We start from the raw sequence: 27,165 nt of genomic DNA on the forward strand, positions 1-27,165 counted from the left end.
TATATATATATATATATATAGAGAGAGAGAGAGAGAGAGAGAGAGAGAGATCTATATATATATATATATATATATATTTCCTGTTTTTTTTTAATTGTTTAATTGTTTACTGATATTCTTACTCAACCTGATAAATTTGATCAAAATAAATAAAACAATAACAATATCAATATCAAACGATGTAAGTAAAAATCAAACAATGTAAATAAAAATATGTGTCCATAATTCCATTTACATCTTACTTTAAAAATAGTAGGAAATAAAAGCTTTCTCTTGAGTTAAAGTACCTTTCAAATGTGACATATTTTCGGTGATTTTGAAAACTCCCCATACGAGTATAAAAAATTAAGCATACTCAACCTGTATTTTTGCCATTAAAAATATGATATTTTTTCCTAAACTGCATTATTTTTCCAAATTACAAGAAACGTTCTTAGGATATTAGAAAATTCGTGCTTAACTTAATCATTGTACATATTGCTTCCTTCTTAAAAGCAAATCATACTACTGAGAAAAAGATAGTTTGAATATTGTTTAATCAATTGTTTAATCAGAACAAGGAAATGAAGTTTATCTTGTATTAATTTTTCTCTTTAATTGTAAATAGTATATGTGATTGCCATTAAATATTTTCTTCCTATTCAATTTGAGCACAGTTCAATGTGTTTTTAATTTTAACGTCAACAGAGCAGAATAATCCAGCCTTTTGTTAGAAGTCGGACCCGGTTTCTCAAAACGCATGAATGTTGAAAAGCAGATATTTTTTTTAATGAAGATATATTTATAAGTAATGAAATATTTCAATTGGCTAAGTATTGAAATATTTAGTTTCGATTTTTATTGCTGTTTGAAATTTGTTTCGAAATTCATCTTTTAATTTGAATCTTTGTTGTATATTTTTCAGTGAATAATGACTAATGTAACTATAAGTTGATTGAAAAAGAAGCGAAGTGTATATGAAACATCTTTTGTGAAGCATTTAAATTTTTAGAAATGAAATTTTTAGAAGTCGAACCTAGTTTTTTCGAATTAATAAAAATAGTGTAAAAAAATAGTCTGGTATCTAAAAAGAGCATTTTTTTTTATTGAAGCTATCTTTATAAGTAATGAAATATTCTGTAAGTGATGCTATTTCAGCTGGTAAAAGTTTCTAACTACAAAATCATTTCGTATGAGGCTTTTCAGCAGTTGCACACTATTTAAGTTCTTTCCAAAAAAAAAATTAGGAAAAAAAAAAAGGAAGACACAGATGTCGGTTATTTTTTAATGCATCACGTCATTTTGTCACATTAGGTTCTTAATATAGTTTAAAACCCTCCACACATTAATTTATACGTACCTTTTATCCCTGAATAAGTGCAAGATATTATTATCGTTTAGATGAGTTATAAAATCTTCAAATTCAGTAATTGTTCTTTGCCAATCATAACAACTATCGTCGCATACAGGATTATCTTTAAAAACCTGAAATAAAATGACGAAGCATTATTTATATTATTTTATTTGACAAAAAATAATAAAATTTACAATAGTTTCGTGAAAAATTATATGAATAAATAAATCTTGGTGTAATTAACTATGAATGTGATACTCTATGAACAAAAGCCATCAAATACTTTCAATGGTTTTTTTCGTATTCACAAGAAACACTAAGAGAATTTTTTGTTTGCTTGTTCTTTTATTTTATTTTACTACAACTAGTACTTTACAATAACATTTTTTTCCATGCGGTAATTAAGGGATATGAAAAAATAATAAAAGAAATTATGTACTCTTAAACATCTTGCATATATAAAGCAATAAATCTGTAAATTCTACACTTGTTTTTACTTATGATGTGCGGTGCATTGAGCTAAAAATTACTTTTTGCATCAAACATAATAAATTACAATATAAATTCATTATTTAGTAGAAATACGTGCGTAAAACTTACGCCTAAGTATATGTCATCTAAGTTGCAATATTTGTCATGCTTGCTACATAACTCTTCTTCGGAATTGAGAAAAACACACTTATGCGGCTGTTCTGTGCAAACATGTCTCCTACTTCGCCTTCAAAGGAAGTCAAGAATTTATCATTATAAAGGTTAAAGTTAACAACTAAGAATTTTACTGATCTCTACAAATTAGAACCATAGCCATTCATATAATGTAGAAGATCTAAAACAATCGAGAATATGTCCGGGTGTGTCCGTAAAGTCCGGGCAATCGGTTAATTTTCAAGAAAACGGTCATAAAAGTGCCTACTACCAGATAGTTAACTGTTAACTTGGTTTTAAAATTAATTTGAAAAGAAAGATTTCACATAAACTTGAAATTTTGCCGGCAAAAGATGCCTGGTCGATGTTAAATCTACGGAAATTTCTTTTCCTTTCAGTCGATTAGCATGACTTAGCAGACTATTACCTATATGTACGGTCAGCAAAATAAAAAACGGACCACTCTGAATACTTTTGATCTAATGTAGTGATCTAATTAATGACTTTTGACTCAATCTTAATGGTTCAAGGGGGAGATCTCAAATATGTTAATTAATAAAAGCAGACGATATTTTAAGTTACGAAATCAGACATAAAAACGCACTTTCTCTGAATAAACATGTCTGTTTTTCGATGGATTCAGATTTTCGACCCCAAAAATACAGGGGGTAGCCGCTATCTGGGAAATACAGTCCCGATTGATTGGTCACGAGAGCTTGGATTTCCTAACGTTGATTTTACTTTTTATGTATTTTCTCTTATCTTGGGAAGTTTTTAAGTGAATTGAAAATTTTTTACTCACGGTTATAAAATTCGTTTCTCCAAAGATAATTTTATGAAGAAAAAAAAAGAAATTATTTAGGTAAATATTTATTATTTTTTATTATTTTATTTAATAATTGAAAATTTAATTGTGAAGCATAAAACTTTTTCTGTAGTTTTAAAAATTTTATTGTTACATGGAAAATTACAAAATTTGAGTGAAATCGGTCGAATAATTACCGCTTCTTTTGGTAAACATCAACATGTTTTGCGCCAACTGCAATCGCTATGGCGCCAAATTGATTTTAAACTAGAAAAACTAAGTTAAAAAAATTATTAAAAAAAATATTTAAAAAAAAACATGTAGTTGGGTTGGCTACGATTTGTACCCCTCGAGCTAGTCCCGTTCTGTGATTTTTTTTTTCTTTTTTTACTTTCTCTTGCCTGCCCGGAAGTTGCTAAGAGTTGGCAATTATTCTGTCACAGATCACGATACAGATATCTCCCCTTTTTAATTCTCACTTTGACCAAAGTAAACGGTTATTATTAATTTTTACCGGTTAGTATTAATAATAACCGGATTTATCACTTTAACCGTAACATATGTATTACTTACCGATTTGCATCGCATAGAGTTATTGCTGGCCGATCTATGGTGAATGGTCTTTCTATTATCTGCATTGAAGTAGTTTCGTAAGTAAGATATTGTATCGCGTAATCATAAGTAAAATACAGAAATCCAAATAAATTCAGAAGAAATATCGAATTTGACGCTGCGACATCGGCTATAGAAGAAATGAACGACTTCTTGAATATTTTTACTGCAATTGCCGTTTCATCAGCTTCGAGAATTATTTCGTTTCCACTCTGTTCAACTCCAAACGGACGAATAGTATCTTTTCTCTTCTAAAGAAGGAAAAGAAAATATCCATTTTTAATATAATTTGGAGATATTGTAACGAGATAAAATGCTTTCTAAACGCTACCGTTTGTGCAGGATTTCGCAGTTTTTGAACTTTGACATGTAAAAAAAACTATGTTAAATTCAAACTTTAGTAAAATTTATCGATATTATATTCATAACTGGACTCAGACGAGTGAATTTGATCAATATTGGCATTATTTGCATGTAATATTTACAAATAATAAGTCAAAACATACCTTGCACAAAGTAGCCCCCAAGTGGGGCTACTTTGTGCAGCGATAGGAATTCAGTTTAATAATCATGTTTTTAGTAAAATATTGATATAAAATTGTTAAAAAAGTTAATTGTTGACATTTTTAATAACAAAAACATCAAGATATGTAAAGATATTAGTTTGAAAATAATTTTCAGCGTTAAAAAACCATTTTTTATAAAGAATTTTTTCTTAAAAAGAATGTTTATTTCAAAACATTTGAGTTTAAACAAAAGGAAACCATATACATTTTTGAACATTGAAATGGATGAAATTTCAAAAATAATAATTATTACATATTCATTAACATTTATAATATTGATAAATTTGAACATAACATGCTTGAATGAACATGACAGAACTTGCTCTTCAGTTTCTGTCAAAATCACCTGATGTCCTATAAAATATATTTTTATGTGTTAAATCGTTTGATTAATTCATTAGAAAAATCTTTGTAGAGGAAAAATAATAGTTTACCAGCACGTTTCACGTGTTTCTTGTGAATTTTATTAGAGATAGTATTTCTGTGGATTTTGTACTTCCGAGAAACTTCTGCAATCGACATACCACCAGCAACTGCTTGCAAACATTGTTGCAGCTTTTCTAAAGTGTAATCACGGTAGTTTCTCGTTCCAGGATTTTTTTTTATAACGTCTGACCATTTTTCTCTCGAAAAAAAACGAATGAAACTTTGCACGAAGTAGCCCCACAGTGCATTTTTTTTCATTTTCCGTTTATTTGTTATTAATTTTCAAAACATTTTAACGCTAACATGATATAATTGTTTATTAATACATAAATAAAGAATTTTGCACTTACTACAATTGTTTTATCAACGTCTTTGCATTTCACAGCTAAAGTTTCCACGCACACTTTTCGATGTCCGACGTTCTCGGAAAGTTGTTGACATTGGATAAACAAAACACACTCTGAGATTGTTTTAAAATTCGAAAAAAAATTTTGTAGTAATAGAGGAGACTTCTATCTTCAAATTCCACACATTTTTAACGTGAAAAAAACGTAATACTGAATAGCAGCACTTGAAAAGTGCCAAATTCGAATTTGCACAAAGTAACCCTCGCTGCACAAAGTAGTCCCACAAGACGTTACATAAAGACTCAGTATCATCAATTAAACTCATTTTGAAATGTGGTTAATTCATGAATTTAAATGGCAGAAAATAAATGCAAAATTAAATGGCAATTTTAAATCATTAAATCATGCATGCTTCATGCAAATTTAAATGGCAGAATAGAAAATTTGAGTGAAATCGGCTGTATAGTTCTAAACAATAGAATTTTGAAAACGCGTCTATTTCCAAATTCGATCCACCAGAACTATTCGACAGATTTCGATCACATTTTGTATTTTGCCATTTTAAATTGCATTATTATATCTGTTGTATTGTTGCGATTCAAAATAAATTTTAGAATAAAATAAATAGTTACAATTTTTAAATTAAAGTATTAACATCATAATAGGTAGCATTTAAGGCACTAATGGCAATGTATAATATAAATGTGAAAACATAAAATGTGATCGTAATATTTACAAACAGTGTTCAAATGAATTTTCCTGATCCTTCGTTCCAGAAGGATCTCCAGGATCATGTGGTCTAATGGTGCACACTGGATATGAATAATTTAAGAGAATTCCTTTAGGAAATTTTAAGAAACTTTATTTTTACTTCTCATTACGGGTTCTTGGATGCAGGTGGCTCCGGACAGGTGGTGTTAACACATACGGGATCCCCAGGATAAAATCTTAGACAAGAAAAACTTTTCTTTCGAAAGAAGATGAATTCTATTTCTCAGAAAATAAGTCATCTGAGTTGTGCCGCATGCACAACCTGGCTGTAGAAATCGCACCAAATCATTGGCGACAGGAACACGTGCCAAGCCTCATCTTTTATATTAATGGAACGTGATAGTGTCTTGAAATTATTTTATTAGATTTTTGACTTAATGAGTCTCCATAATTATTTCTTGTAAAAAGAACAATCGCTGAGCAGGAATGCAAGAGCCTTGAAGTTATTAAAAAATGAGATCGATGCTTCTCTCTCACGGTGGCTTCCTCGACTGCCGCCAAGAAGGCACGCGGAAAGGAGCAAAGCGATACACGGTTAAAGTTAGGGTGGGGAAAATCGATAAGAAAAATTAGTTGATCAAGTTAAATGTAGGGAAAGGCTATTGCGGTTAAACGAACGGAAACTGAAAAAACTATTGAGGAGATGAACATCGACGCACGTGTCATGTAGCAACATCACAATATCCAAAAGTTATTTAGGGTGGTCTGTTTTTTATTTTGCTCACTGTACAGTTTAATTATAATTTAAGAAAGAAGAAATAATGTTTACCTGTATTAAATGGATGATAGTATAAAACAGAATTAAGGCGATAATAGCAAGAAAATCGACTAATTCAAGAAGTGAAAAACCAGTCCACAATCCAAGGTAGCCACCTATTCTGCTTGCGATTTCAAGATACTGTTAAAAATAAAATATTCTTTATCACAATAACTTTAAATTGCGATTAATGTTAATATAACTTAAATTATAGCTGTTCCTAATGCAACATCGATATACACTGAAAAGCCAAAAAAAACTGGTATACCTGTTTAATATCGTGTAGGGAAGTCCGTATCGAAAGCCCACATCGATGATGTTTCGTTGAATGGTTCGCACGCTGACACTTGTTGATGGCCCAGCATTGAAATCTGCTGCAATTTGTGGAAGGGTTGCACGTCTGTCACGCTTAATGATTCTCGTCAATCGTCGTTGATCCCGTTCTTCCATGATCTTTTTCCGACAGCAGCGATGTCGTAGATTTGATGTTTTACCGGATTTCCGATACTCACGGTATACTCGTGAAATGGTCGTACGTGAAAATCCAAATTTCATTGCTATCTCAGAGATGCTATGTCCCATCTCCCGTGCGCCGACTATAACACCACATTCAAACTCACTTAAATCTGTATAACCTGGCATTGTAGCAGCAGTAACCGATCTAAGAACTGTGCTAGACACTCGTTGTCTTATATACGCGTTGACGATCGCAGCGGTGTACTTTGATTGGCTCCATACCCCTTTATTTACATACTCATGTCTGTACCAGTTTTTTGGCTCTTCAGTGCAAAACAAATGTATATTCGGTGATAATGGTCTGTTAGGATTGCCAATAACTCAAGATTACCATCTAGACGATTGACAAAAACGACACTAAGGCTGACTTGGCAATTTCAGACATGATCTCCCAATACTTTAACTTTTGAGTTAAGGATAATGAATGGACTTGACAATGCCCAATTGACAAAACGATCTAAATTATTGAAGGCGGTCCCAAGTATCTCCCAGTCATAAAATCCCACAATTTTGAAATTGTTATGATAGTTTTACAAGGGTAATTTGGTTGATTGGATTCATAAACAAAACACGAATGGTTTGAAATTAATGTAACGAATGGCTGGCCAAATGCAAACAATACGAAATTAACAACAGTTAGTTCAAATTTTTGCCGGTCTTTTCTTCAACGATGTAAAGTAAATCTCAATCTCGTGGAAAAAATGTGGCAGAAATTAGATAATTTCATACATTACAATACTAAATTAAATTACTACGCTAAATTACATTACTACATTACCACATTATAACATTACTACACTGAATTAATTTTATTATATAGTTGCTACCATTTTTCCTTTTGAGGTAAACTAAAGACATTTTTAAGAATAGATCTGTAGTTATCGCGCAGAAACTATAAGAAGAATTGACAAAATAACAATTATTTGAAAGAATTTTAGCGAATATATTACTTAAAATGTGTTTGTTTCTTAAACGAAATATTTTTACAATGAAGCCAGGAAATTGATTCTAATGCGCATTAAAATATGTGTTGTCAGTAAACAACAAAACAAAAAAGTATAAATAGAAAATGAAACTACAGCAGTGAAAAAGCAAATTATGAACAAACAAATGTAATTACATGCTCTGTAAAAAGTATTAGTTTATCTCAACACTGAAAATGATAACAACTATACACGCTCAACCACTTTTATTTCCACAATGGACTGACACAGTTCCCTGGACAGGTAACAAAACAGGAGAGTCATCAGAGGATTATAATTGTGATGGTATGACTTTAGATCATCCTCAAGAATTTTTAACCAGTCCGACTCCAAAAGTCCATTGTGCAGCGCTTATGCAACGTAGTTAAAGTACTACTGCAACAATAGCGATTAGTTAATTCCAGTAAATAAATGTAAAAGAAGTCATTTAACCCTTTACAAACTCATTATTTGATTTATTATATGGCGCTTGCCGAAAACAAACTATAACTTCTTTTCACCCATGGTTGATCCATGAATGTTTCTATCTAATAACATCAAAAAATAGGTTTTCATTGAAAAAAAGATACATGTGTGTGACCGCAAAAGGGTTAAAAATATTCATTAAAATTTGTGATGTGACATACCTGTATTCTAGGAACAGAAACCACTTTCGTCAACGAGAATTGGTTAAACGTAATTGTTAGCGATATGTTGTTATACCTGCAAAAATTTAAAAAAAGTTTTTAAAAGAAATATCTGTTCCGCAGTGTTAGTAAACAAAGCCAAAACAAGAATTGTAATAAAAAAATGGCTCCCTGTAAATAGAGGAAAATAATTTCTTTTAGCAGAAAGAGTTTAAATCAGCTTACTTTCAATATAAAATGATGTTTCGTAAACAATATCTTAGTGTTATATTGAATGCAGTTTAATCTAATTATATTTACAGAAACATCATTAAATCATTAAACATCATTTCCCAAGTAATTATTTTGATTAATAAACAACTTTTAAAAAATAGAACTCACATGCAAATCAGTTCTTCCAGATTACTTGTCATCACATCAAATGTCGATGAATTGCACTAAAAATGAAAAATTCATTTAAGCATTATAAATAGGTAATAACAGAAAAATTAGGTTGAATGAAATAATTATAAATTGTTGAAATGATACACTTATTTCCAAGTATTTCATATGGTTAACGATTTTTAATCATTGCCCTTATTACGTACTTTTAGGATCATTGATTATGAAGTAAAAAAAAGTAGGCATCTTGAATTAATGCTTAACTGATAAAAATAAAATGTGTATCAATATTTGATGAATTACCATTGCAGATGTAACTTGAAAGTGCTAAAAGTGCGAACCTTTTCTATTCCACCAAAAATCAAACATTTTCTAGGGTTTTCGCTCTTGCCTTTCTCTGAAATATTTTCTGCAGAGTTTGCTTCCATTTATCAAAATCTCGCCTTGTTTTCGGAATTTTTAATCATATTGCTACTTGCTATTTAATCGTAAGCGTACTTTCTTTGGACAAAATTTAAATCTTTGTAAACAGCTTAGTCAAATATTAATTTTTTATATACATATTTTGAATCATGTCTGAACGAATTCTAAAAATAAAAAAATAAAAAATAAACGTCAATTTTAAATTTATAGCATACAGACAAAATTACGATTAGGACCTAGTAAATAAATATACAAAACCTATACTTATTAGTAAAAATTTTATTTTAAACAAATAGTATTAAGAGTATTAGTATTAGTACTTGCGGATATAATCATGTGAGAGGATGACAAAATTATATATTTTCGTTGTTTTTTTTCTGGCTTTTTATAAATTTTTAAACTTTTAGTTATTTTTTTTAGACTTTAAAGATTTTTAAGTACTTTTCATAATAATTTTCCTTTTTTTTATTTCTCTCCGTTTTTTTTTTCTTTTTGGTTTCAACTTATAATATGAGTTCTATATACTTGTAGTTTTAACGCAGTTAATTAAACTTAATGAATCTTAAATTCTTAACTTTCCTTTGTAAATTTTCCTTAATAATCTTCACAAAATAATCTTATTCAAAATGTTTAAAGAAACAAAAATGCTACGTGATAAATAAAATTTTACTTATGTCAGAAATAGTACGATAAAGTAAGTTATTTATAGCTCTACGTTTTCATGGACTCGCTATATCTATTTTGTAGATTGAATCTTGAATCAAGAATTTGGCCAAATAGATAGAACAGATTGAATGAACTAGNAAGTACTTTTCATAATAATTTTCCTTTTTTTTTAATTCTCTCCGTTTTTTTTCTTTTTGGTTTCAACTTATAATATGAGTTCTATATACTTGCTGTTTTAACGCAGTTAATTAAACTTAATGAAACTTAAATTATTAAACTTAATGAATCTTAATGTCACAAAATAATCTTATTCAAAATGTTTAAAGAAACAAAAATGCTACGTGATAAATAAAATTTTACTTATGTCAGAAATAGTACGATAAAGTAAGTTATTTATAGCTCTACGTTTTCATGGACTCGCTATATCTATTTTGTAGATTGAATCTTGAATCAAGAATTTGGCCAAATAGATAGAACAGATTGAATGAACTAGATAGAACAGTCTAGACTAGAGCGTTGTGTCTGATGCTCTAGTAGAGTTTCAAGCGTTATCACCTTATTGTAATCAAATTGTATTTAAAAATCAGAATTATTGTCAATCAAAATTTCGATCACTATTACACTCAACACTCAAGAAGTTTCAACACTTAAATTTTAACTGGAGTTGCATAAAAGCTAAAATTGTTTCCTAGAAATTGAAATCAAAATTTATTTCTATTTTTTTGACCAATCAAAAATTTAATCGCTTTTAAATTAAAAAAAATTATCTAACGTACATAAAACAAATAAGAATAAAATATTAAAATAAAATAAAAATTTTATCTTTGTTTTTTAAATAATTAAAAAGGAGAAAATTGCTTACATTTTCTCAAATATGAAGGAAAACTTTCGCAATAAACTCTTATCACCAAAAATTTCCTCATCCTTCAAACTTGACATACCCTACGCCTATCCTTTTAGTAGTGACAAAAAAAAAGGAACCTCTGTAGTGCATTTAAAAATCATGTTTTTCAAAAATTTTTAATTTGGTTTAATAGCTATAAGACTTTTTTCGCGAAGAAGTTTTGTACGAAGAAGTTAGACTGAAAATTACACTTCTAAATTACATCGAAGTACCATTGAATTTGGGGTAAACAAGGGTATGCAAATTGTGTAGCGTTGAACTTTATTTATGCAAACGCGAGGGCGCTTGGGTAGCTTCATACATAGTTAGTCTTGTGTCTGTTCTTGCGCAATCAAATGTGTTTTCTACGTCAGAAGCTTTACTCATACTGATTAACAAAGGCCATAGTAAATGCTATCTATGCAATTACCACTACGCCTTTAAGATTGCATAAATGAGGTGCATCGCTTCACAATTTAAATTGCATTGCTTGTCCTTAATTTTATGGTACTTCAGTTTATTTTTAATGATAAATCATTTTCAAATTTTTGACAGTGTATCACGAAGAACTGTCAATCAAAAATTAGAGAAAAATCATTTTTACTATTTTATGCCTTCTCGTGGTGAAACCATTAAAAACGAATACTAACATTTCATAAACATATAATAATAACATACCGTTACTTGACCTTTCTTTACTAAGTTCGTTTCATACGTTCTTTCGCTGAAAATGAAAATTCACCATTGAACTAAATGTCCTTATTTTATTTCAATTCTATAACTATACAATTCTTACTTCGAAAAATTCAAATAATTACTTTATAAAAAAGCGACTTCTTAAAAAATAAACAAATTATTTCTTCGTGTCAGTATTAGAATTCTTAATTACACAAATTGCAATTAAATTAATTTAAGAAAATCCTAAAATATACCAATTTTAATAGTCAAAAAAAAACAAATATGAGTTTCATGCTAAGACCTTGAGTTTTATTCAATATGTAAGGCAAAAAGTAATAGCAAAATAAATCTACTTACAAACAAGGTTTTTTACCACAACGATTGTTGCAAAATTCTTCAAACTGTTCCAAATTGCGAACGGGAGCTAAAACAATATAATATAAAAAATAATATGTTAGTCAATTTTCAGATCTATTATTTTAAACCATTTTCGACTTTCAGAATATTGCGTTCGGAACAATTTTATGCAAAGCTATTTTCAAAGCAATATTCAAAAAAAGTTTAAAAAGAGCTAATTTTCTAATGATAATATAAAAATTCAAATCAGAGATCAAAGATAAATCGGAAGTCATTATAGAGAAATCTTCAGAGGAAGGCATTGGCCCACATTGGGCTGTCTGGCCAACTATGATGATGAAGATAAAAATTCATTACAAATTTAAATTAAATTTAATAAGTCCCAACAGTATGCGAAATACAATTTTCTTGGCATTACTCATTTAAGAGCAGATTTTCGAATCTCATTTAAGCAAGAACTAAGTGCAGAACTTATGATAGTCACAAGAGACTCGGATTAGAAGACCAGAAAGCCTTGAATACGCAGACTAAGTAGCGACACGACGCCATCTTTGTGACAGTAACTCTCAATGTATGATAGTTTCTATTCTTAAACGCCGCTTTTTACTGATCGATATTTTCCTGTTCTTAATGGTAACTTAATATTTACTATTTATTCTTTTTTTCTCTCAGCTTTACAGAGCACGACATTATTTTAAAACTGTTCTATAGTTGGTTTCGGAAAACAGAGTGAATTAAAAGTGTTGCTATGATACCGTTAAAGGAAAAAATTTAAACCTTAATTTACCATCTTTTACGGCCGGGATAGCCTGGTTGGTAGGGAGCTGGGTCCATGTTCGAGAGTTCGTGGGTTCGAACCCCTCCGGCCGAAGACTCCTCGTGTAGTAAAGTGACTGGTGCAAGTTCAATCTGTCGAGTCCTCAATGTTCCCATAACAAATCAATACCTCTGGGGGTACTGGATTGGAGATCGGTCGTTCTCTGATTCAGGTGAGCATTACGATCTATGAATGGGTCCGCCCTATAAACGGGTGTGACGTATGGTGTGGCAGAAGTCAAATTCTTGGCCATAGATGGCGCCACTGGAAAACAAGAACTATCGCACCCACTCTGCCTAAAACAGGCATACGTCAACAACAACAACCATCTTTTACAAAAAGAAGTTAATTAAGACGTATTATCCGTTACAATGACAAATCAGAACTATCAAAAAGATTAATTTTTGAAATTGTGTTTAGTTTCAGAATTATGCATTGCTTTAGAAAACTATAAAGCAACTAAACTATTTACTTAAACTAAATTTAAATATACTTATACATCTGCACATTCTTTGATCGTGAGGTAATGGGAAGTTATTTGGCACGCAAACATTAATAGGTTTTAATTCATCCAAAATACAGTCGTAAAAGCAATCCTGTAAAACAAGAAAACACATTTGTATTACTAGCATTAACCTCTCCACTACTGAAGAATAAAGGAATAAAGCAAAAAAATATTTTTTACAGTTGCGAATTTCTACTTTACTGGCCATCAGTAATAATAAGAAAATAATAAGAATAATAATGGCAGGGGCTAATACATTTAGATACACATACGTGGACCTCAGAACATAAGTGAAAGAATAAGAATATTTCAAATGTTAAATTGCACCTAAAGTACGAACAAACAGGCATATATTATGGTTTATTTAAATACAATAATGATAAAATTTTATTATGATTTAAAAACAAAATAAACTTTTAAAAAATACAAAAAAATTTCTAAGCACATTGCTATACTGCTTTAAATATCAATTTCAAAACTATTTTAATTAAACTAACCGTGCAAAATAAATAATTATTGAAAAAAATTTAACATTATAATTATGAAAAAATATTTAATTCTTGGGGGTAGAATTTCAAAATTATGGAAAAAAAACACAAAAATTAAAAGTTATTGAATGTATGTTTGTCTCTTAACATAAAACAATTAATTAAAATATACATAAAAATTATTACTGAATTGATATAATCTCTTACATTCTCTTTAAATAGATATGTCTTATACTATGACATCTCTATTGATTGCTAAGCTGACATAAATTTTACCATACGATACTAAGGTACACGACGACGTTTTCGAGCACGTGGAGTCATTTTTCGAAAATCACTTCTGACTTTATGGGGAATTCTATCCGCATCTCTTTGAATCCCCAGAACGCTTAAATTTCCACGAATGTACAAAAATTAAATTTTCCTAAAATTCTGATAGTTTTCATTGCTATTTTTGCATTCGTCTAGTCGAATATAATGTTGACCTATGGAAAAACTTTCTAAAAACTATTTCTCTTGGAGTAATACTTCATGAGAAAGGTTCTGGGTTCGAATCCTGGGCAAGGCATGGATGCTCTTTCCTTCTCTGTACTATCTGTCTTACTGTGGGAGCAACGTTGACCCTCCTAAAATGGTGCCCCTGAAAGAGTGGTCAACAAATCTGCCCTTCAGATACCTGTATAACCTAGGTCATTCTCCAGGTGGGCATTGGTAGGAAAAAATATATTTATCTTTGACTTGCTGTATTGTTAGATTTAGAAATAAAAAATAAAAAAAAATTTAAATTTAAAACCCGTAAATTTTCATATGACACGTAAGCAACTTAAAAACTACTAAAAATATTTAATCGAAAATTATTTTGATTTCATAGCAAAACATTGAAATGCTCATAAAATTTGGTAGTATGCACCAAAGTAAAATATAAACATATGGACAATTCAAAAGAAAAAGTTTTCCTTGAAGACTATGACTTATTGAGATATGTGTGAATGCAAGTATATTACTTTTTAAAGAACTAAAATGAAGGGCTTTTCAAGGAATGAAACAAAATGATATTCCAGAAATTTAAGTTTACACTTGAAAATAAAAAAATTGACTACATATTTAACCAGAAAATTAATCCTTAAATCCATTTATAAAATTACGAAAAATAAATACTTAAGAATATTTTATGACGAAAAGCTATTAAATGTAACTGTACCTGAAAATCAAGAGAACCAGTTCCATTATTCTGCATCCATGAAGTTAGGTAATCGGTGCAATTGGTGTCGTAGGGAGCAGGTAGTAGTCTAGTTTGAATCTTCGAAAAAATAAGAAGAAATATATATGCTGCAAGTTTAAAATTAACTTTTAAACTTAAAAAGAAAAGATAAAGTTTAAGATATACCAAGCAATCAATTATTTGTTCTTGGTTCCTTCCTTTTATGTCAATACCATAGCTAAAAACTTCAGAGTTTTTATCACAAGATCTGAGATTCACACTAATTTTCTTTTTATTTGCAATTTATTTGCTATTTCTTAAAACGATTTAATAACTATTGTGATTGTACAAAGAAAACTGTAAAACATATATGGGTCATTCTCACAAAAACAGTCATTTTCATGTCCCCAGTATATTTTATGTTTGTTTTGCAGCTTACGAAGAAAAAAAATTCAGGGAAAGTGTCCTTCAGAATGCAAGCCAACAAAAGAATAAAAATNACAAAGTCGTTAATTTTAACAGATGGAGAGCTGACCCAGTCCACATATCAAAACAAGTTTAAATGTGAAAGTAAGTACAGGTGAAATGTTAATTCCATACACAAAGTGTCCTATATTTTAATTATAAAAGTTAGGGTAGGTGGAAAGGGAACTTTCCACCTTTACGACAAATCGAAAAGTTTGATAGGGTTTGGATAAGTCTTTGAATTTCAGTGCGTGAGAAAAACAGTTTTGACATTTTCGTTATTATAACGTGTCTGGTGGCAAGCCAGCGCTAAAGTGGCTTTCGATTATTCGTTCTATGCTCTTTTGCATAGCTGGTATCCTCCAGTGTTGTTTGAGGGAGCTATAGGTCAGGTTTACCGGGAAATTTGCTTTTCCTATGTTATCAAATAGAGGGCAGTGAATCAGTATACGTTCCAGGTCATCTGTAACTTCGCAGTTATTGCATAGGGGAGATTTATTGTGAAACTTGGATTGGTATGTACCCTGTGTGCCGTGGTTTGTGATAAATTGATTCAAGTAGAAATTTCCATATATTTTACGGTAATTTACCTTCGGGATTAGATGGTGGGTATGCCTGCCCTGGTTTTGATCATCATCCCACATATTTTGCCAAAGATTTATATTTCGTTTGAACATCGATAACTTTACTGAACTTTTTGGTTTCTAGTCAAAGAGATCTATTTCGGGTCTTTGGCAGCCCAATTTTGCCTGACTGTCAGCCTCCTCGTTTGCCGTGGTGTCCGACGTGAGCCTTAATCCAATGGATTATCATGTTTGATTTATATTGGTCTTTCAACATTTTTATTAAGTAATCATTTTCATAAGGGTTTGCTAGTGCTTGTAATCCCGAAAGGGAATCGAAAAAAATATGAACATTTCTGTTTAATTTGTTCCTAATTATCCAATACATTGCCTGAAGAATCGCCCATAATTCTGCTTGAAAAACGGACGAGTAGTTATTAAGTCTATATCTATAACAATCTATTTGAATATCCCCATCGTACACCACGAAGGCAAATTCTACGAACTACTTTGGACTTGTCGTCTCTCTTATTTTACACATTATATTGAAAATGGTTTTGAAAAATATCATCAATGTTTAATCATCAGTGTGACCAAAATTTGTTTTTGAAAAATATCATCAGTGTGACCAAAAAAATAAATTATTTATTATTTTTTATCGTAAGAAATTATTAAATATTCTTAAATATTAGTTATACGTAACTCTAAATAAGCAATTCTTGTTGACTCGCAGTCACAGGAGCATTTAAAATGGTGTTCTTTTGACAGACCAGCGAAGATTTGTCTCTATCAAATTAAAAAAATTAATTATCTCAGAACCCTATTCGTATACTGAACTAAAGTGAAAAGTAGTAGCTTGGAATTGCTACAAACTAATGTTTCTTTTTGTATCGCACTACTTGTATTTTTAAAAAACTGCACACACTACAAACTACGAAAAAAGTAGTGACTACAGTAGTTTCACTACTTGTAGTGAAACTACTGTAGTCCCTATTATAACTATTTTTGCTTATTATAACTATTATGGCTATTATAACTACTATTGCTTACTATAACTATTTTTTGTTCATCGTCTTAGTGATTTTACGTTATTAGATTTTAGCAAAACACGTTTTTTGAAGTTCAATTTATCAAAACGAAGTTTTACTAATCAACCACACACAGTATCATTCAGACCAGAAAATGATATTATGGATCGCAGCCACATTTATCACAACTAAATAATTTTCACTGTACTTTTAATTCCCCATTCGCTTTTGCAGTGGATTTTACATTATTAAATTTTGTATAAACAAGTTTCAGAGGCGCAACTACAACAAAAATGAACACATGGTTTCTCTCAAGCTTAGAAATACTAGTTCGGTAAGATCGCAATTCCATATGCCATTCAAAATTGTTTTATTTGAGCTTACTTATTGGCCGAAAAAAATAATGATTAATTATTAAAGAGCGTATAATAAACTTCCACTGTCACCCGTTTCTATTTAAATAAAACTCATACTTAGTCTACATCACTGATGTCATCTTAAAAATATGTGAATATTAAAACAATCCATAGTGAAAACGCATGAGAAAAAAATCGTATTTAGCACGCATCTATATCAAAGTATTAATTAAATTGTTGAATACATTTCAGAACCGAAGGCTAATGTATCACCTTGGAAGATGTAAATTTCAGAACTCTAGCACATTAGGTTCTACAGGTTATGAAAGAGATACAAATGCAAACATGCCCACACGCAAACTTTTTATTATTAGAGGTTCACCATTCCTTACTCTCGATCATTCTCCCCCCCCCCCTCCGAAGAAAATTTCATAGGTCATATCGGATCGCTTCGAGCTCTTAGTAGTCGGATTGCAACTTATACATTCTAAATTATCAAAATGTAATGCACGCAATAGTTGAAATAAAAATGGATATTTCTTTTTGATGTAAGAATATACCGGAGAACAAGACAATCCAGAAGACAAGGGAACTCCTGTATCAAGTATTGGAAGTCATTTGCCTTCGTGTAGGACTTTTTTTATGGAACTGACCCACATTTGTGTAACATGGAGAGGAAAACCATGAAAACCTCCCATGGTTCACCTGATGGCAAGTGGACTCTAACCCACGATCCGTCTACTACTGAGAATATTTCACATCAACACTGTGATCAGTGCTAGCAGGATGCGGTAATCGTTTTAGCATTTAGTGAAGAATCCAGTATTTTGTAGTCCTCAGTTTCGCCAGGGGAAGAACCCGTTAATACCGATTTCTTTTCCGAGAAAAAGTTGCCTTCTTCAAGATAGTAATGTGCTGCTTAATAACTTGTTTAAAAGCAGAGTTAAAATTTAATAAATGCTGTCATTCGCAATTTCAACCCTTGCAAATTTAACGTTGGAGAAACCGCCAATGCCGATTTCATTTCCGAGGGAAAAGTTGCCTTCTTGAAAATAATGTTCGGCATAATAACTAGTTAAAAAGCATAGTTAGAGTTGAAGACATGCTATCATTCGCATTCTCAACCCTTGCAAATTTAACGTTGGAGAAACCGCCAATGCCGATTTCATTTCCGAGGAAAAAGTTGCCTTCTTGAAGATAATGTTCGGCATAATAACTAGTTAAAAAGCATAGTTAGAGTTGAAGAAATGCTATCATTCGCAATCTCAACCCTTGCAAATTTAACGTTGGAGAAACCGAAATTTATTATTAAATTATTAATAATAAATTTAATAATAATTAATACAACTTAGAAATGATTCGTAATAATTTTTTTTTCACAATTTTCTTTCTGTAATGCCGAAGTATCAAAAAAAATAATAAATAATAGTAAATGATAGATATTTTGTGATATTACTTCTTGAACTACTATTTTGAAGCAAAATAAAACTTTTTTACTTACCTCTTTCCCGATATTATATTCATACTTATTCCCACCATACATAATATCTCCATGAAAGAATGGATTAACTATCTTCTTTCCATCATGAACTGATATAAATAATCCTGGCGTCAAAAGAGTATTCTCATAATCACGGCATTCGGTAAGAAGGATCATTTCTATCTCTGAATAAAAAGTAACATGGTAGAGTATTTAAATGTGAGATTCATTGAATATACAGGGTGAATCTGATAAATGAAGGGTGAATCTAGTTGCAAGTACACAATTGCGTACAACTTGCAACTAGAGAAAAAGACGATATCTGATACACAGACACGTGACCTGTAACCTCAGCAGCAGCTCTGATAGCTTATAAACAGGGTGGAGTGTTAAAGTCGAGCTAAGTTTCACCACATAAGTTAGACTGTTAATTAACGTCTTGTCCCGCAGTGGACTGATCGTTAAGACACGGTTCCCCAGCAGATCACCGAAGTCAAGCATCACTGGCTGCGGCCATTGTGCGTGTGGGTGACCCACTTGGATCAGTCTGCGTAGGGACCGAGGGTGTGCGGTATTGATCATCGTTAAACTGTGCTACCGTAAAGTGTTCGACTTCGCGTGCAGGTCGTCGGGCTACCGAAACGGGGGTGCCATCCCCTCTGCAGAGGATCAAAATTGTGATGGCATGTCTTCGGATCATCCTCAGGGATGTTTCCCAGACCGTCGCCAATAGCCCATTGTGCAGCTCTAGTGTGACGTAAATGAACTACTACTACTAATTAACGTCTTAATTAAATATAACGGCGTATTGCATATAGAAAATTGTTAAAACATAATTCTTTCTCGTCTACGATATTTACCTAGATTTATCATTTGTTTATATATTTTATTGTAACAGTGGCATATTTTTTGTTTTGTGGAACCTGGAAACTTCCATGCATAATTAGTTCATGTTCTACATGGTTTCGTGTCAGTCTTTGTGTTAAGTAAGAAATATTTAGTGAAATGATTGAAATATTTGTGAAATAATGTTTGGAGTGTTATGAATATATATCACCAAAGAGAATTGAAACTTGATGGACTTGGAGAACTCGAAATAGAATGGAAAGAATAGTTGCTAACGTAAACAAATGCTACGTTTCAAGAACAAATCAGGATAGAGATACCTACACTACGTCACCTTCAGGTACCCCTTTGATGAAAATTCAAAAACTTTATAAAATTAAGTTCTCTATCTGACACAAAATGTTTTACATACATTTGAAGATGCTGTAATTTTGTAGGGAACAGTATACATGATATCCCTCAATGTATATATATATTTTTTTTAAATTTGTGAAAAAATGTAAACCAAAAACTCTAAGTATTAGGATTTCCCAATTAACATTAAAACAAATATAAAGAACTATATTAAAATCTGGCAAAAACAGAAATCTTGATGCTTAGATTGAAAATATAATATCTTGGTTGACGATTAAAAATAATGTTTGGTTGAATCCTTTCAATTATCTCGGGCAGTAAAATAGACTTTGATTAGTTTTATCTGGCCTTTCAAGTCAATGATTTGTCTGAGAAGCATCAGAAAACCGATAAAACAATGTTAACTGTAGGAAAATAAAATATTTGCATGAACAGCTGTTAATTTTGTCTTCAGACTACGACACATTGTAATGGAATTGTTGGCCGTGTAAAGCTAAGCGCAGATGGCGCTGGGGGTGGAAATTCGTCGTAAGATTTCCAACCTACTTCTTCCGACTGATTTTTAAGCCTAAACTTGGAAAATGGACCATCCAATGTTATTCTTCTTCTTGTGTTTTTAATATAATGCAATCTAAGATTCCAATGAAACAAATAACAAATGAATTCGGAAGAAGTCTTCCGAAATCATTTGCTCTTTGTTTCATTGGAAGTTAGCAAAACTACTGCAAGCTTGCTATGTTGCTACCCAAAAATAGCAAACAGCGCTATTTTACACAAATATAGCCACAAAAGGGATAACACTCAAAACATGGGTAACCTTGCACACTTTTATGTTGTGATATTAATTTTGATAAAATGGACCATCCAATGGAAAAAAACAGCAAATGAATTCGGAAGAAATGTTCCGAAATCATTTGCTCTTGGTTTCATTGGAAGTTAGCAAAACTACTGCAAGCTTGCTATGTTGCTACCCAAAAAATAACAAACAGAGCTATTTTACACAAATATAGCCATATAAGGGATAACACTCAAAACATGGGTACCCTTACACACTTTTATGTGGTGATATTAATTTTGTTAAAGTCGTTTCAGGCTCACGACCTGTTATAATTTATTAATTACAGAAAACTCTTATGAATGGTAAAATTAAGCGTAAATCTAATCAGAATAATAAAACTTCCTACAATATTAAACTAATTTGTTCAGACAACGCCTCGTAAGTATAACAGAAACAGACACCGGAAGTTTTCTAAATTTCTTCCGGTTTTAAGAAGCTTATTACTGTTTACATTCAGTCAACCATTCATTTGCAAATGGTTTTTGTATTGAAAATATTGCTCTTTATTATTTCTCCAACATTAAGGCCTAATTTGATAATTTAAAAATAATAAAAATAGTTAATCTTATTTCTTCAACAGAAAGCAGCAAATCGATATTTCCATATCATTGCATTTATTTTCTTAATTATTTTTTTAAAAATAATTGAGACACCTAGAATTAACTTGTGCTTGTATATAGGCAAGAAAACTTCTTAAAATAAAGCAATTTTTTGAGAGAAAAAAATTATTAAAAAAAAATAAATGTCACGTAATCGGTTTTACGTATTTAGTGTATATTCAAGAAATTGCTCATCCTTTACAAGAGTATTAAATCTGAAGTTAGTTATTTTTTGATTAAAATAGTGCTTTATTCATGAATTAAGTTTCTTTGATAATTTTCAAAACGTCAGTTATACATTTTTGCAATTCGTACTTACTCGTTGATTTTGGTAAACTTTTACTCCGAAACTTAGGTTTTCCAATCGCAGAATTGAAAGTGTAGCAGAGTGTGGGTTTCATTTCTGTTATTCCGTGTCTAAGGGTCGGAAATGCTTTTTTTACAGGTTTGAAGAAGCTAAATAGAAAAGAATAGATCTGTTAAAATCCGATCAACAACATCTTAAGTTTAACAAATCATTGCTTCTGTCAAATTACCAAGCATATTTTCAATCGAAAAATTAAAATTGTTGCAGAATGTTTGATTTTGTTATATCCCATGTCTAACAGATCTAATTTCTCTTTTTACCAAGCTGAAGAAACTAAATAAAAACAAGTAGATTTTTTACCATCTAAAAGCTGATCAGCTAGATATGAAGTTTGCCAAACCATTTGACGTAGAAAAATCTCGGAATAACAGTATATGTAGATTATCTATCGAAAATAGTCTAATTTTAAGTTCACTATGACCATCATAAAATCCAATTTCAGAACTATTTTTTTCTGATAATAAAAATCAAAATGGGCAATGAAGTCTGCTCACGTCAAAAATTTGTTTCACAAAAAATTTTGTTCTCTAAATCTTTCTGTTAATGTACGTTTTCTGAAATGTCTCCCGAATAGAATTCATAATTTCATTTAAAACTTATGATGACTCCCCAAAAACCTATGCTTTAAGTGTATGAAATGCTTTCCTTTTGGTTCGAAGAAGCTAATTAGAATCAAATAAATATGCTACGGCCCAAAAGTTGATAAACATATTTAGTTTAGGAAACAAATTTTACTGTATATTATTTTTTTGAGCAAAGTGGAGGATTAATAATTAATATTAGGAGAGGTAGTGTAAAAATTCAATTTAACCAGGTGTAACTGATTTCAGGAATAACTGGGCAGGGAAAAAAATCACGCATGTAAAAAGAAAATATCCCACCAAAACAAGCTACTTCTGTTAATAGCCAGTGTATATGCTATATTACTTAAAATATGAGATGTTACATAGCATTTGCTAATCCGTGAGAGACAGAAATATCAATTCTAAGTTTCAATGCGTGCAGCCTTCATTTCTGTTAGATACTGAAATTGTCAGACATTAATGAAAATAGAGCTACGGACGATATCTTCCTAAGTTTACTTGGGGATAAGATCTGGGAAAGGGCAGGTCATTTCAAAACGAGCATTTTATTTTCGAAACACCCTGAACATGAAATTTTTTCAATGGTAGATGGGAATGGAGGCGTTGTTCCCCAATGAAAATTGAACTTGGTTCACTAATTCTATTTGTAAATGGCAGTAAATTGTTTTAGCTCTCTGTAGCCCTAATGCGGCCTTGTGAAAAGCCGCATTAAGTTCACTGAATAGTCAAAACCTTCTTATACCATTAATGTGCCAATGTTGGAGAACATTTTAACTTTTTTTCTCATCTACTATTTCGTTTTTATATCGTTCATGCAATAAGCGATATTAAAGAATTAAACAGTAGCTCACATTGAAAGCTATCCACAAACTAAGAAGAGTAGAAGAGAATTTGGGTGTATCCTCTTTATAGAAAATGGATTAAAAGGGTTGAATCCAAAAAGGCACAATTGCTCAAGCTTATGGGTAGCGATAATCTCCGGACCTGGCATGTTTAAAGTATCTGGAAATATTCCGTTCATAACGTTGTATCGGTTAACCTGGCCTTTCACACAGGACGCATGATGTCTATTAATTAGTAAAAAATATATATACATAATTCTAGTAACCAGCCATTTGAAGAGATGATTGGTGGTCGACATTGGATAATCTAGCAAGTAATACCGCCATTCACGTAGCAAACTCTTTTCTCGGATTCTTTTTAGATAATAAGGTTATGACATGGATTAGCTTGCATTTTTTTTTCTTCTTTAATCTTAATGCACAAGAAAATGTGAAGTTGTATCTTAGGGCTGTATATGCCAAAGGCAGAGAATTTCAGTTTTTAGCTAGCTGGAAGACTGTCAATCTTGTTATAATATTGATGCTACTTTCCCCCAGGGATTACTAAATGCTAAGAATAAACGAGCAATTTAATTCTATTCACGTACAAAGATGGTGAATATATTGGCCAGTAACAAAGGTATACAAAAAGGTCATACAAAATGTATATTCGATGAATTTTTTTATTTAAATGGGGCGGGAAAGGAAATGCTCCTCGTAAATATGCTATTGCGTATAAGTATTCGTAATATACATGCTTCGTTCTCATTGCTCTTCTTTGTATACATTTGCGGCTTAATAACTAATGCGGCCTTATGCCAATAGGGTACACCTTATGATCTAAATTAAAATTTATGATAAAGATTATGAAACTCTAGCTTAACTATTGAAAATGTTCTTTTATTCGGTTTGAAGAGGCTAATAGAAAAAAATAAAAACAAACGTATCTGTTACTGTCTAAAATTCTATCCACAAGATTATTTGTTTTCGCAAAACTTTTGCTACTTCATAGTTTTTCTGGAATATTTCATTCCATTGAAAATGATCTACTTTACGATGTATGACGTAAACTGTGTGTAAGTTGTAGTCAAGTGTTCTAAGTTTCACTGTCAAGTGTTAGTGACGACTTAAGGTTCGGAACACTTTATTTCTAGCAACATAATATATTACTTACTCGCATCTTTTTCTTTCGTTTCCAATGATTTCAATACATGAATAAAACATACTCTCAGTGTGAGAAAGCATTTCAGCCAAGTTCCAGACCTCCTGTGTGTTAATCTTTTCTGCTAGTTCAGGAGATATACATGTCTATTTGAAAGAAAATATGCAAAAGAAGCATTGTAATATGAATTTTATAAAACTTTAATGACAATAAAATATTGAATAAATTGAGGCTGTTGTCATCTTCGTGATGTATTTATATATTTACAATATTGAGAATACTCTCATAAGACTTATTTATATTTTATTAAGTTTATTGAAGATTACAATATAATTTAAGTGCACCAAGTTACCAAGTAAACAGCATAACTGAGTTGTCGTAAACATACGAGTTGAGTTGTACATATGTGTTGAGTTGTATATAAAAACAAATAATTAACTAAGATATTACAATCTTCGAAACTTTTTAGAACAGTTTCAACTGTTAAGCATTAGAAGGGTCACTAAATGTGAAAATTTGAAGAAAAAAACTACTCGGGAACATCTTTCTAAAAGCATAAACTCAAATTGAATAGATGTTGCCGATAAATTTGGAAATACAGGTTTTGATATATTGGCTGTAAAAATAAGAAACGACATTGCTCAGGCATTGTATACAATATCAAATGACAAACCAGCATAGTTTGAAACTTATTTCAAATGTAGATAGTAGTTGAGCCGAGATATGTGGGTTATTGCTCGGTATCACTAACTGAGTATTCCCTACACTAATCTCATAGACTTAACAATGATATTTTTCTAATGAAGAGGAGCATTGCTCCGAAATCGCTATTCTAATGTATCGCCTGATTCATTCGTTCGATTAAAAGCAAATATGATGGCTAAAGTAAAATTTGTGTTTATAAAGAACTGATTTATTTACTTAAGAAAATATTGCTTTCTTTAGTCATCAACTCAATAATATTTTTTCGATAAAAAAAAAATAGAGAGATTAAGCAATTCGCTGTTTTTTTCCTCTGATTTTTACAGTTTATACTTTGCCTGTAGAGCACTTGTCATGGTAAACACTATTTAAGTAAATTAGATAATACTTTTCATGCTTCATATTTTGCTTTAATACGCCCAGCACTATAAAAAATGCTGACAATTCGTACATTATAGTTAAACATATGAATTTAAAACTGTATATTCAGGATATTTTGTATAGTAAAAACAAAACCGTTCAACATATAAATAGCTTTTTTTAAAAGGAAATTTTTATAAAATCTTAAAACTAGACAATTTTTCACCTGATTTGAATAAAAATTAAGAGCATGTAACCAAAAGACTTTTATTGTATATATATTTTGTTTACATTATCATGTGATCAATGCATTTACTAAGCGGAACAAGCTTTTTTTTTTTTAAATTAATGCACTTACCAAGAATTATATCTTAATTTTCCCCCACTTCCCTGGTAACGTTTTGCTCATTGATTAGATTGTGTTTTTTGAACTCACGCGTCTCGGAACCTTATGCTGATGAGTCTGCAAGCTCCTCGGTGCTGTGCTGCGGTGGCTGCTGTCGTTTTAACTAGTCTTCAAAAATGGTTTTAACTAGCCTTCAAGAGTTCAAGGTTCGGCCTGCTCGTAATACTAATATTCCTTCTTGGCAAAATTTGAGAAATTTTTACATGCATTTTATCAATCGAAATATTGGCTATCTGTTTTAATATCGTTTTGCTTTTAGAAAATTGTAATGTTTACTTTGACATGTCATTTCGATATGGAAATTTGGTAGACGACGAAAAAGGTCTCAGAAAAAAAAGATCCAAAAAAAACTGTACCGGTAAGAAGGATGTTTGGAAAAAATTGTCCGATAAAAAGGTTTCTGGGAAAAAGATACCGGTGGTATAGTGTCCCAGTAAATAAGGAACCTCAACGGAAAAAATCTGTCGGTAAATTTCGTATTTCCTTTTTGTAAGAGAGGTTTATTAAAAATGTTTTTTTTATTTTAGATAATTTTTTCGAAGGGTTATTTTTTTATTTTAGATAATTTTTTCGAAGAAGGAGTTGATATTTAGATAAGCAAATTAAGGTAAAGTAATGAAACTCTTAAGAGATACACGTTTTTTCTTTGCTTATTAAAAGGTGGTTTATTTAAAATGTTATTTTTTATTAAATATATGTTGCTTTTTTATTTGTAAAAATAAATTTTACTTATAACGTTTAATTTTTACATTTTATTAGTTTGATAATGGTTTGTTAAAAGTATTTTTTCATTCAATTTTAATAAATTTATAATGAATAAATATCATAAATAGGAAACATGAAATTAGAAAACAATTTACCCGGTGAGTCAGTGCAACAACAGAATCTAGACTTTGAATAAAGCAACTGTTTTTTAAATATTTTCCCCTACACAATGTTCTCTACTATAAATAAAAACCCAGTTATAAAACCCAGTGGAGTGACAGCTCTAGAGGGCCAAGGCCTACTGTGCCTATATCAATATTCTTAATCTTGGGCTGCAGGAGCAGATGTTCCGGTTGGATGTATTGACCCGTTGAAGGGATGAAAAGCTGAGTCAACCTTGTCCAGCCCGAGCATAGAACCCTGAACCTGGGGCACGAGAGCTCGAAGCACTACCACTCTGTAACCGAGCGTCTAATATTCTCTCTACAGTGGTACCTTTTTAACCCAGACCTTTTCTACCTACATTCAGGAAATTTATTCTAAAAGAATATAATCGCCAAGACTTACTTCCCTATATTTTTTTTTATCTTCTTCACAAAGTTTTGGAAATTTTTTGCATGAATCAAAAGGGCCGTAAATATAGCTATCGTTCATCTTGCAAATTTCACTGTGTCGATACCTTTAAAAAATTAAAGTAGTTAAACAAAAGTTTAAGATTCTGAAAGTATTGGAAGCCTAAGTTT

General features: G+C 31.0%; 1 protein-coding gene across 1 annotated transcript in view; it reads right to left on the reverse strand.

The window, feature by feature from the left end:
- Positions 1 to 24,621, reverse strand: part of LOC107454508 (uncharacterized) — a 41,610-nt gene extending 16,989 nt beyond the window's left edge. The window contains exons 1-12 of the mRNA XM_043055570.2: positions 24,262 to 24,621; positions 21,635 to 21,771; positions 18,700 to 18,863; positions 13,092 to 13,188; positions 11,776 to 11,842; positions 11,419 to 11,464; positions 8,769 to 8,824; positions 8,388 to 8,463; positions 6,275 to 6,403; positions 3,357 to 3,646; positions 1,934 to 2,051; positions 1,340 to 1,464 (exon numbers count right to left, since the gene is read on the reverse strand). Coding sequence (XP_042911504.2) covers positions 1,340 to 1,464; positions 1,934 to 2,051; positions 3,357 to 3,646; positions 6,275 to 6,403; positions 8,388 to 8,463; positions 8,769 to 8,824; positions 11,419 to 11,464; positions 11,776 to 11,842; positions 13,092 to 13,188; positions 18,700 to 18,863; positions 21,635 to 21,771; positions 24,262 to 24,332 — 1,376 coding nt within the window. The 5' untranslated portion in view covers positions 24,333 to 24,621. The remainder of the gene's footprint in view (positions 1 to 1,339; positions 1,465 to 1,933; positions 2,052 to 3,356; positions 3,647 to 6,274; positions 6,404 to 8,387; positions 8,464 to 8,768; positions 8,825 to 11,418; positions 11,465 to 11,775; positions 11,843 to 13,091; positions 13,189 to 18,699; positions 18,864 to 21,634; positions 21,772 to 24,261) is intronic.
- Positions 24,622 to 27,165: the final 2,544 nt, after the last annotated feature.

This window comes from Parasteatoda tepidariorum, chromosome 7 (assembly GCF_043381705.1).
Source record: "Parasteatoda tepidariorum isolate YZ-2023 chromosome 7, CAS_Ptep_4.0, whole genome shotgun sequence".
NCBI lineage: Eukaryota > Metazoa > Arthropoda > Arachnida > Araneae > Theridiidae > Parasteatoda > Parasteatoda tepidariorum.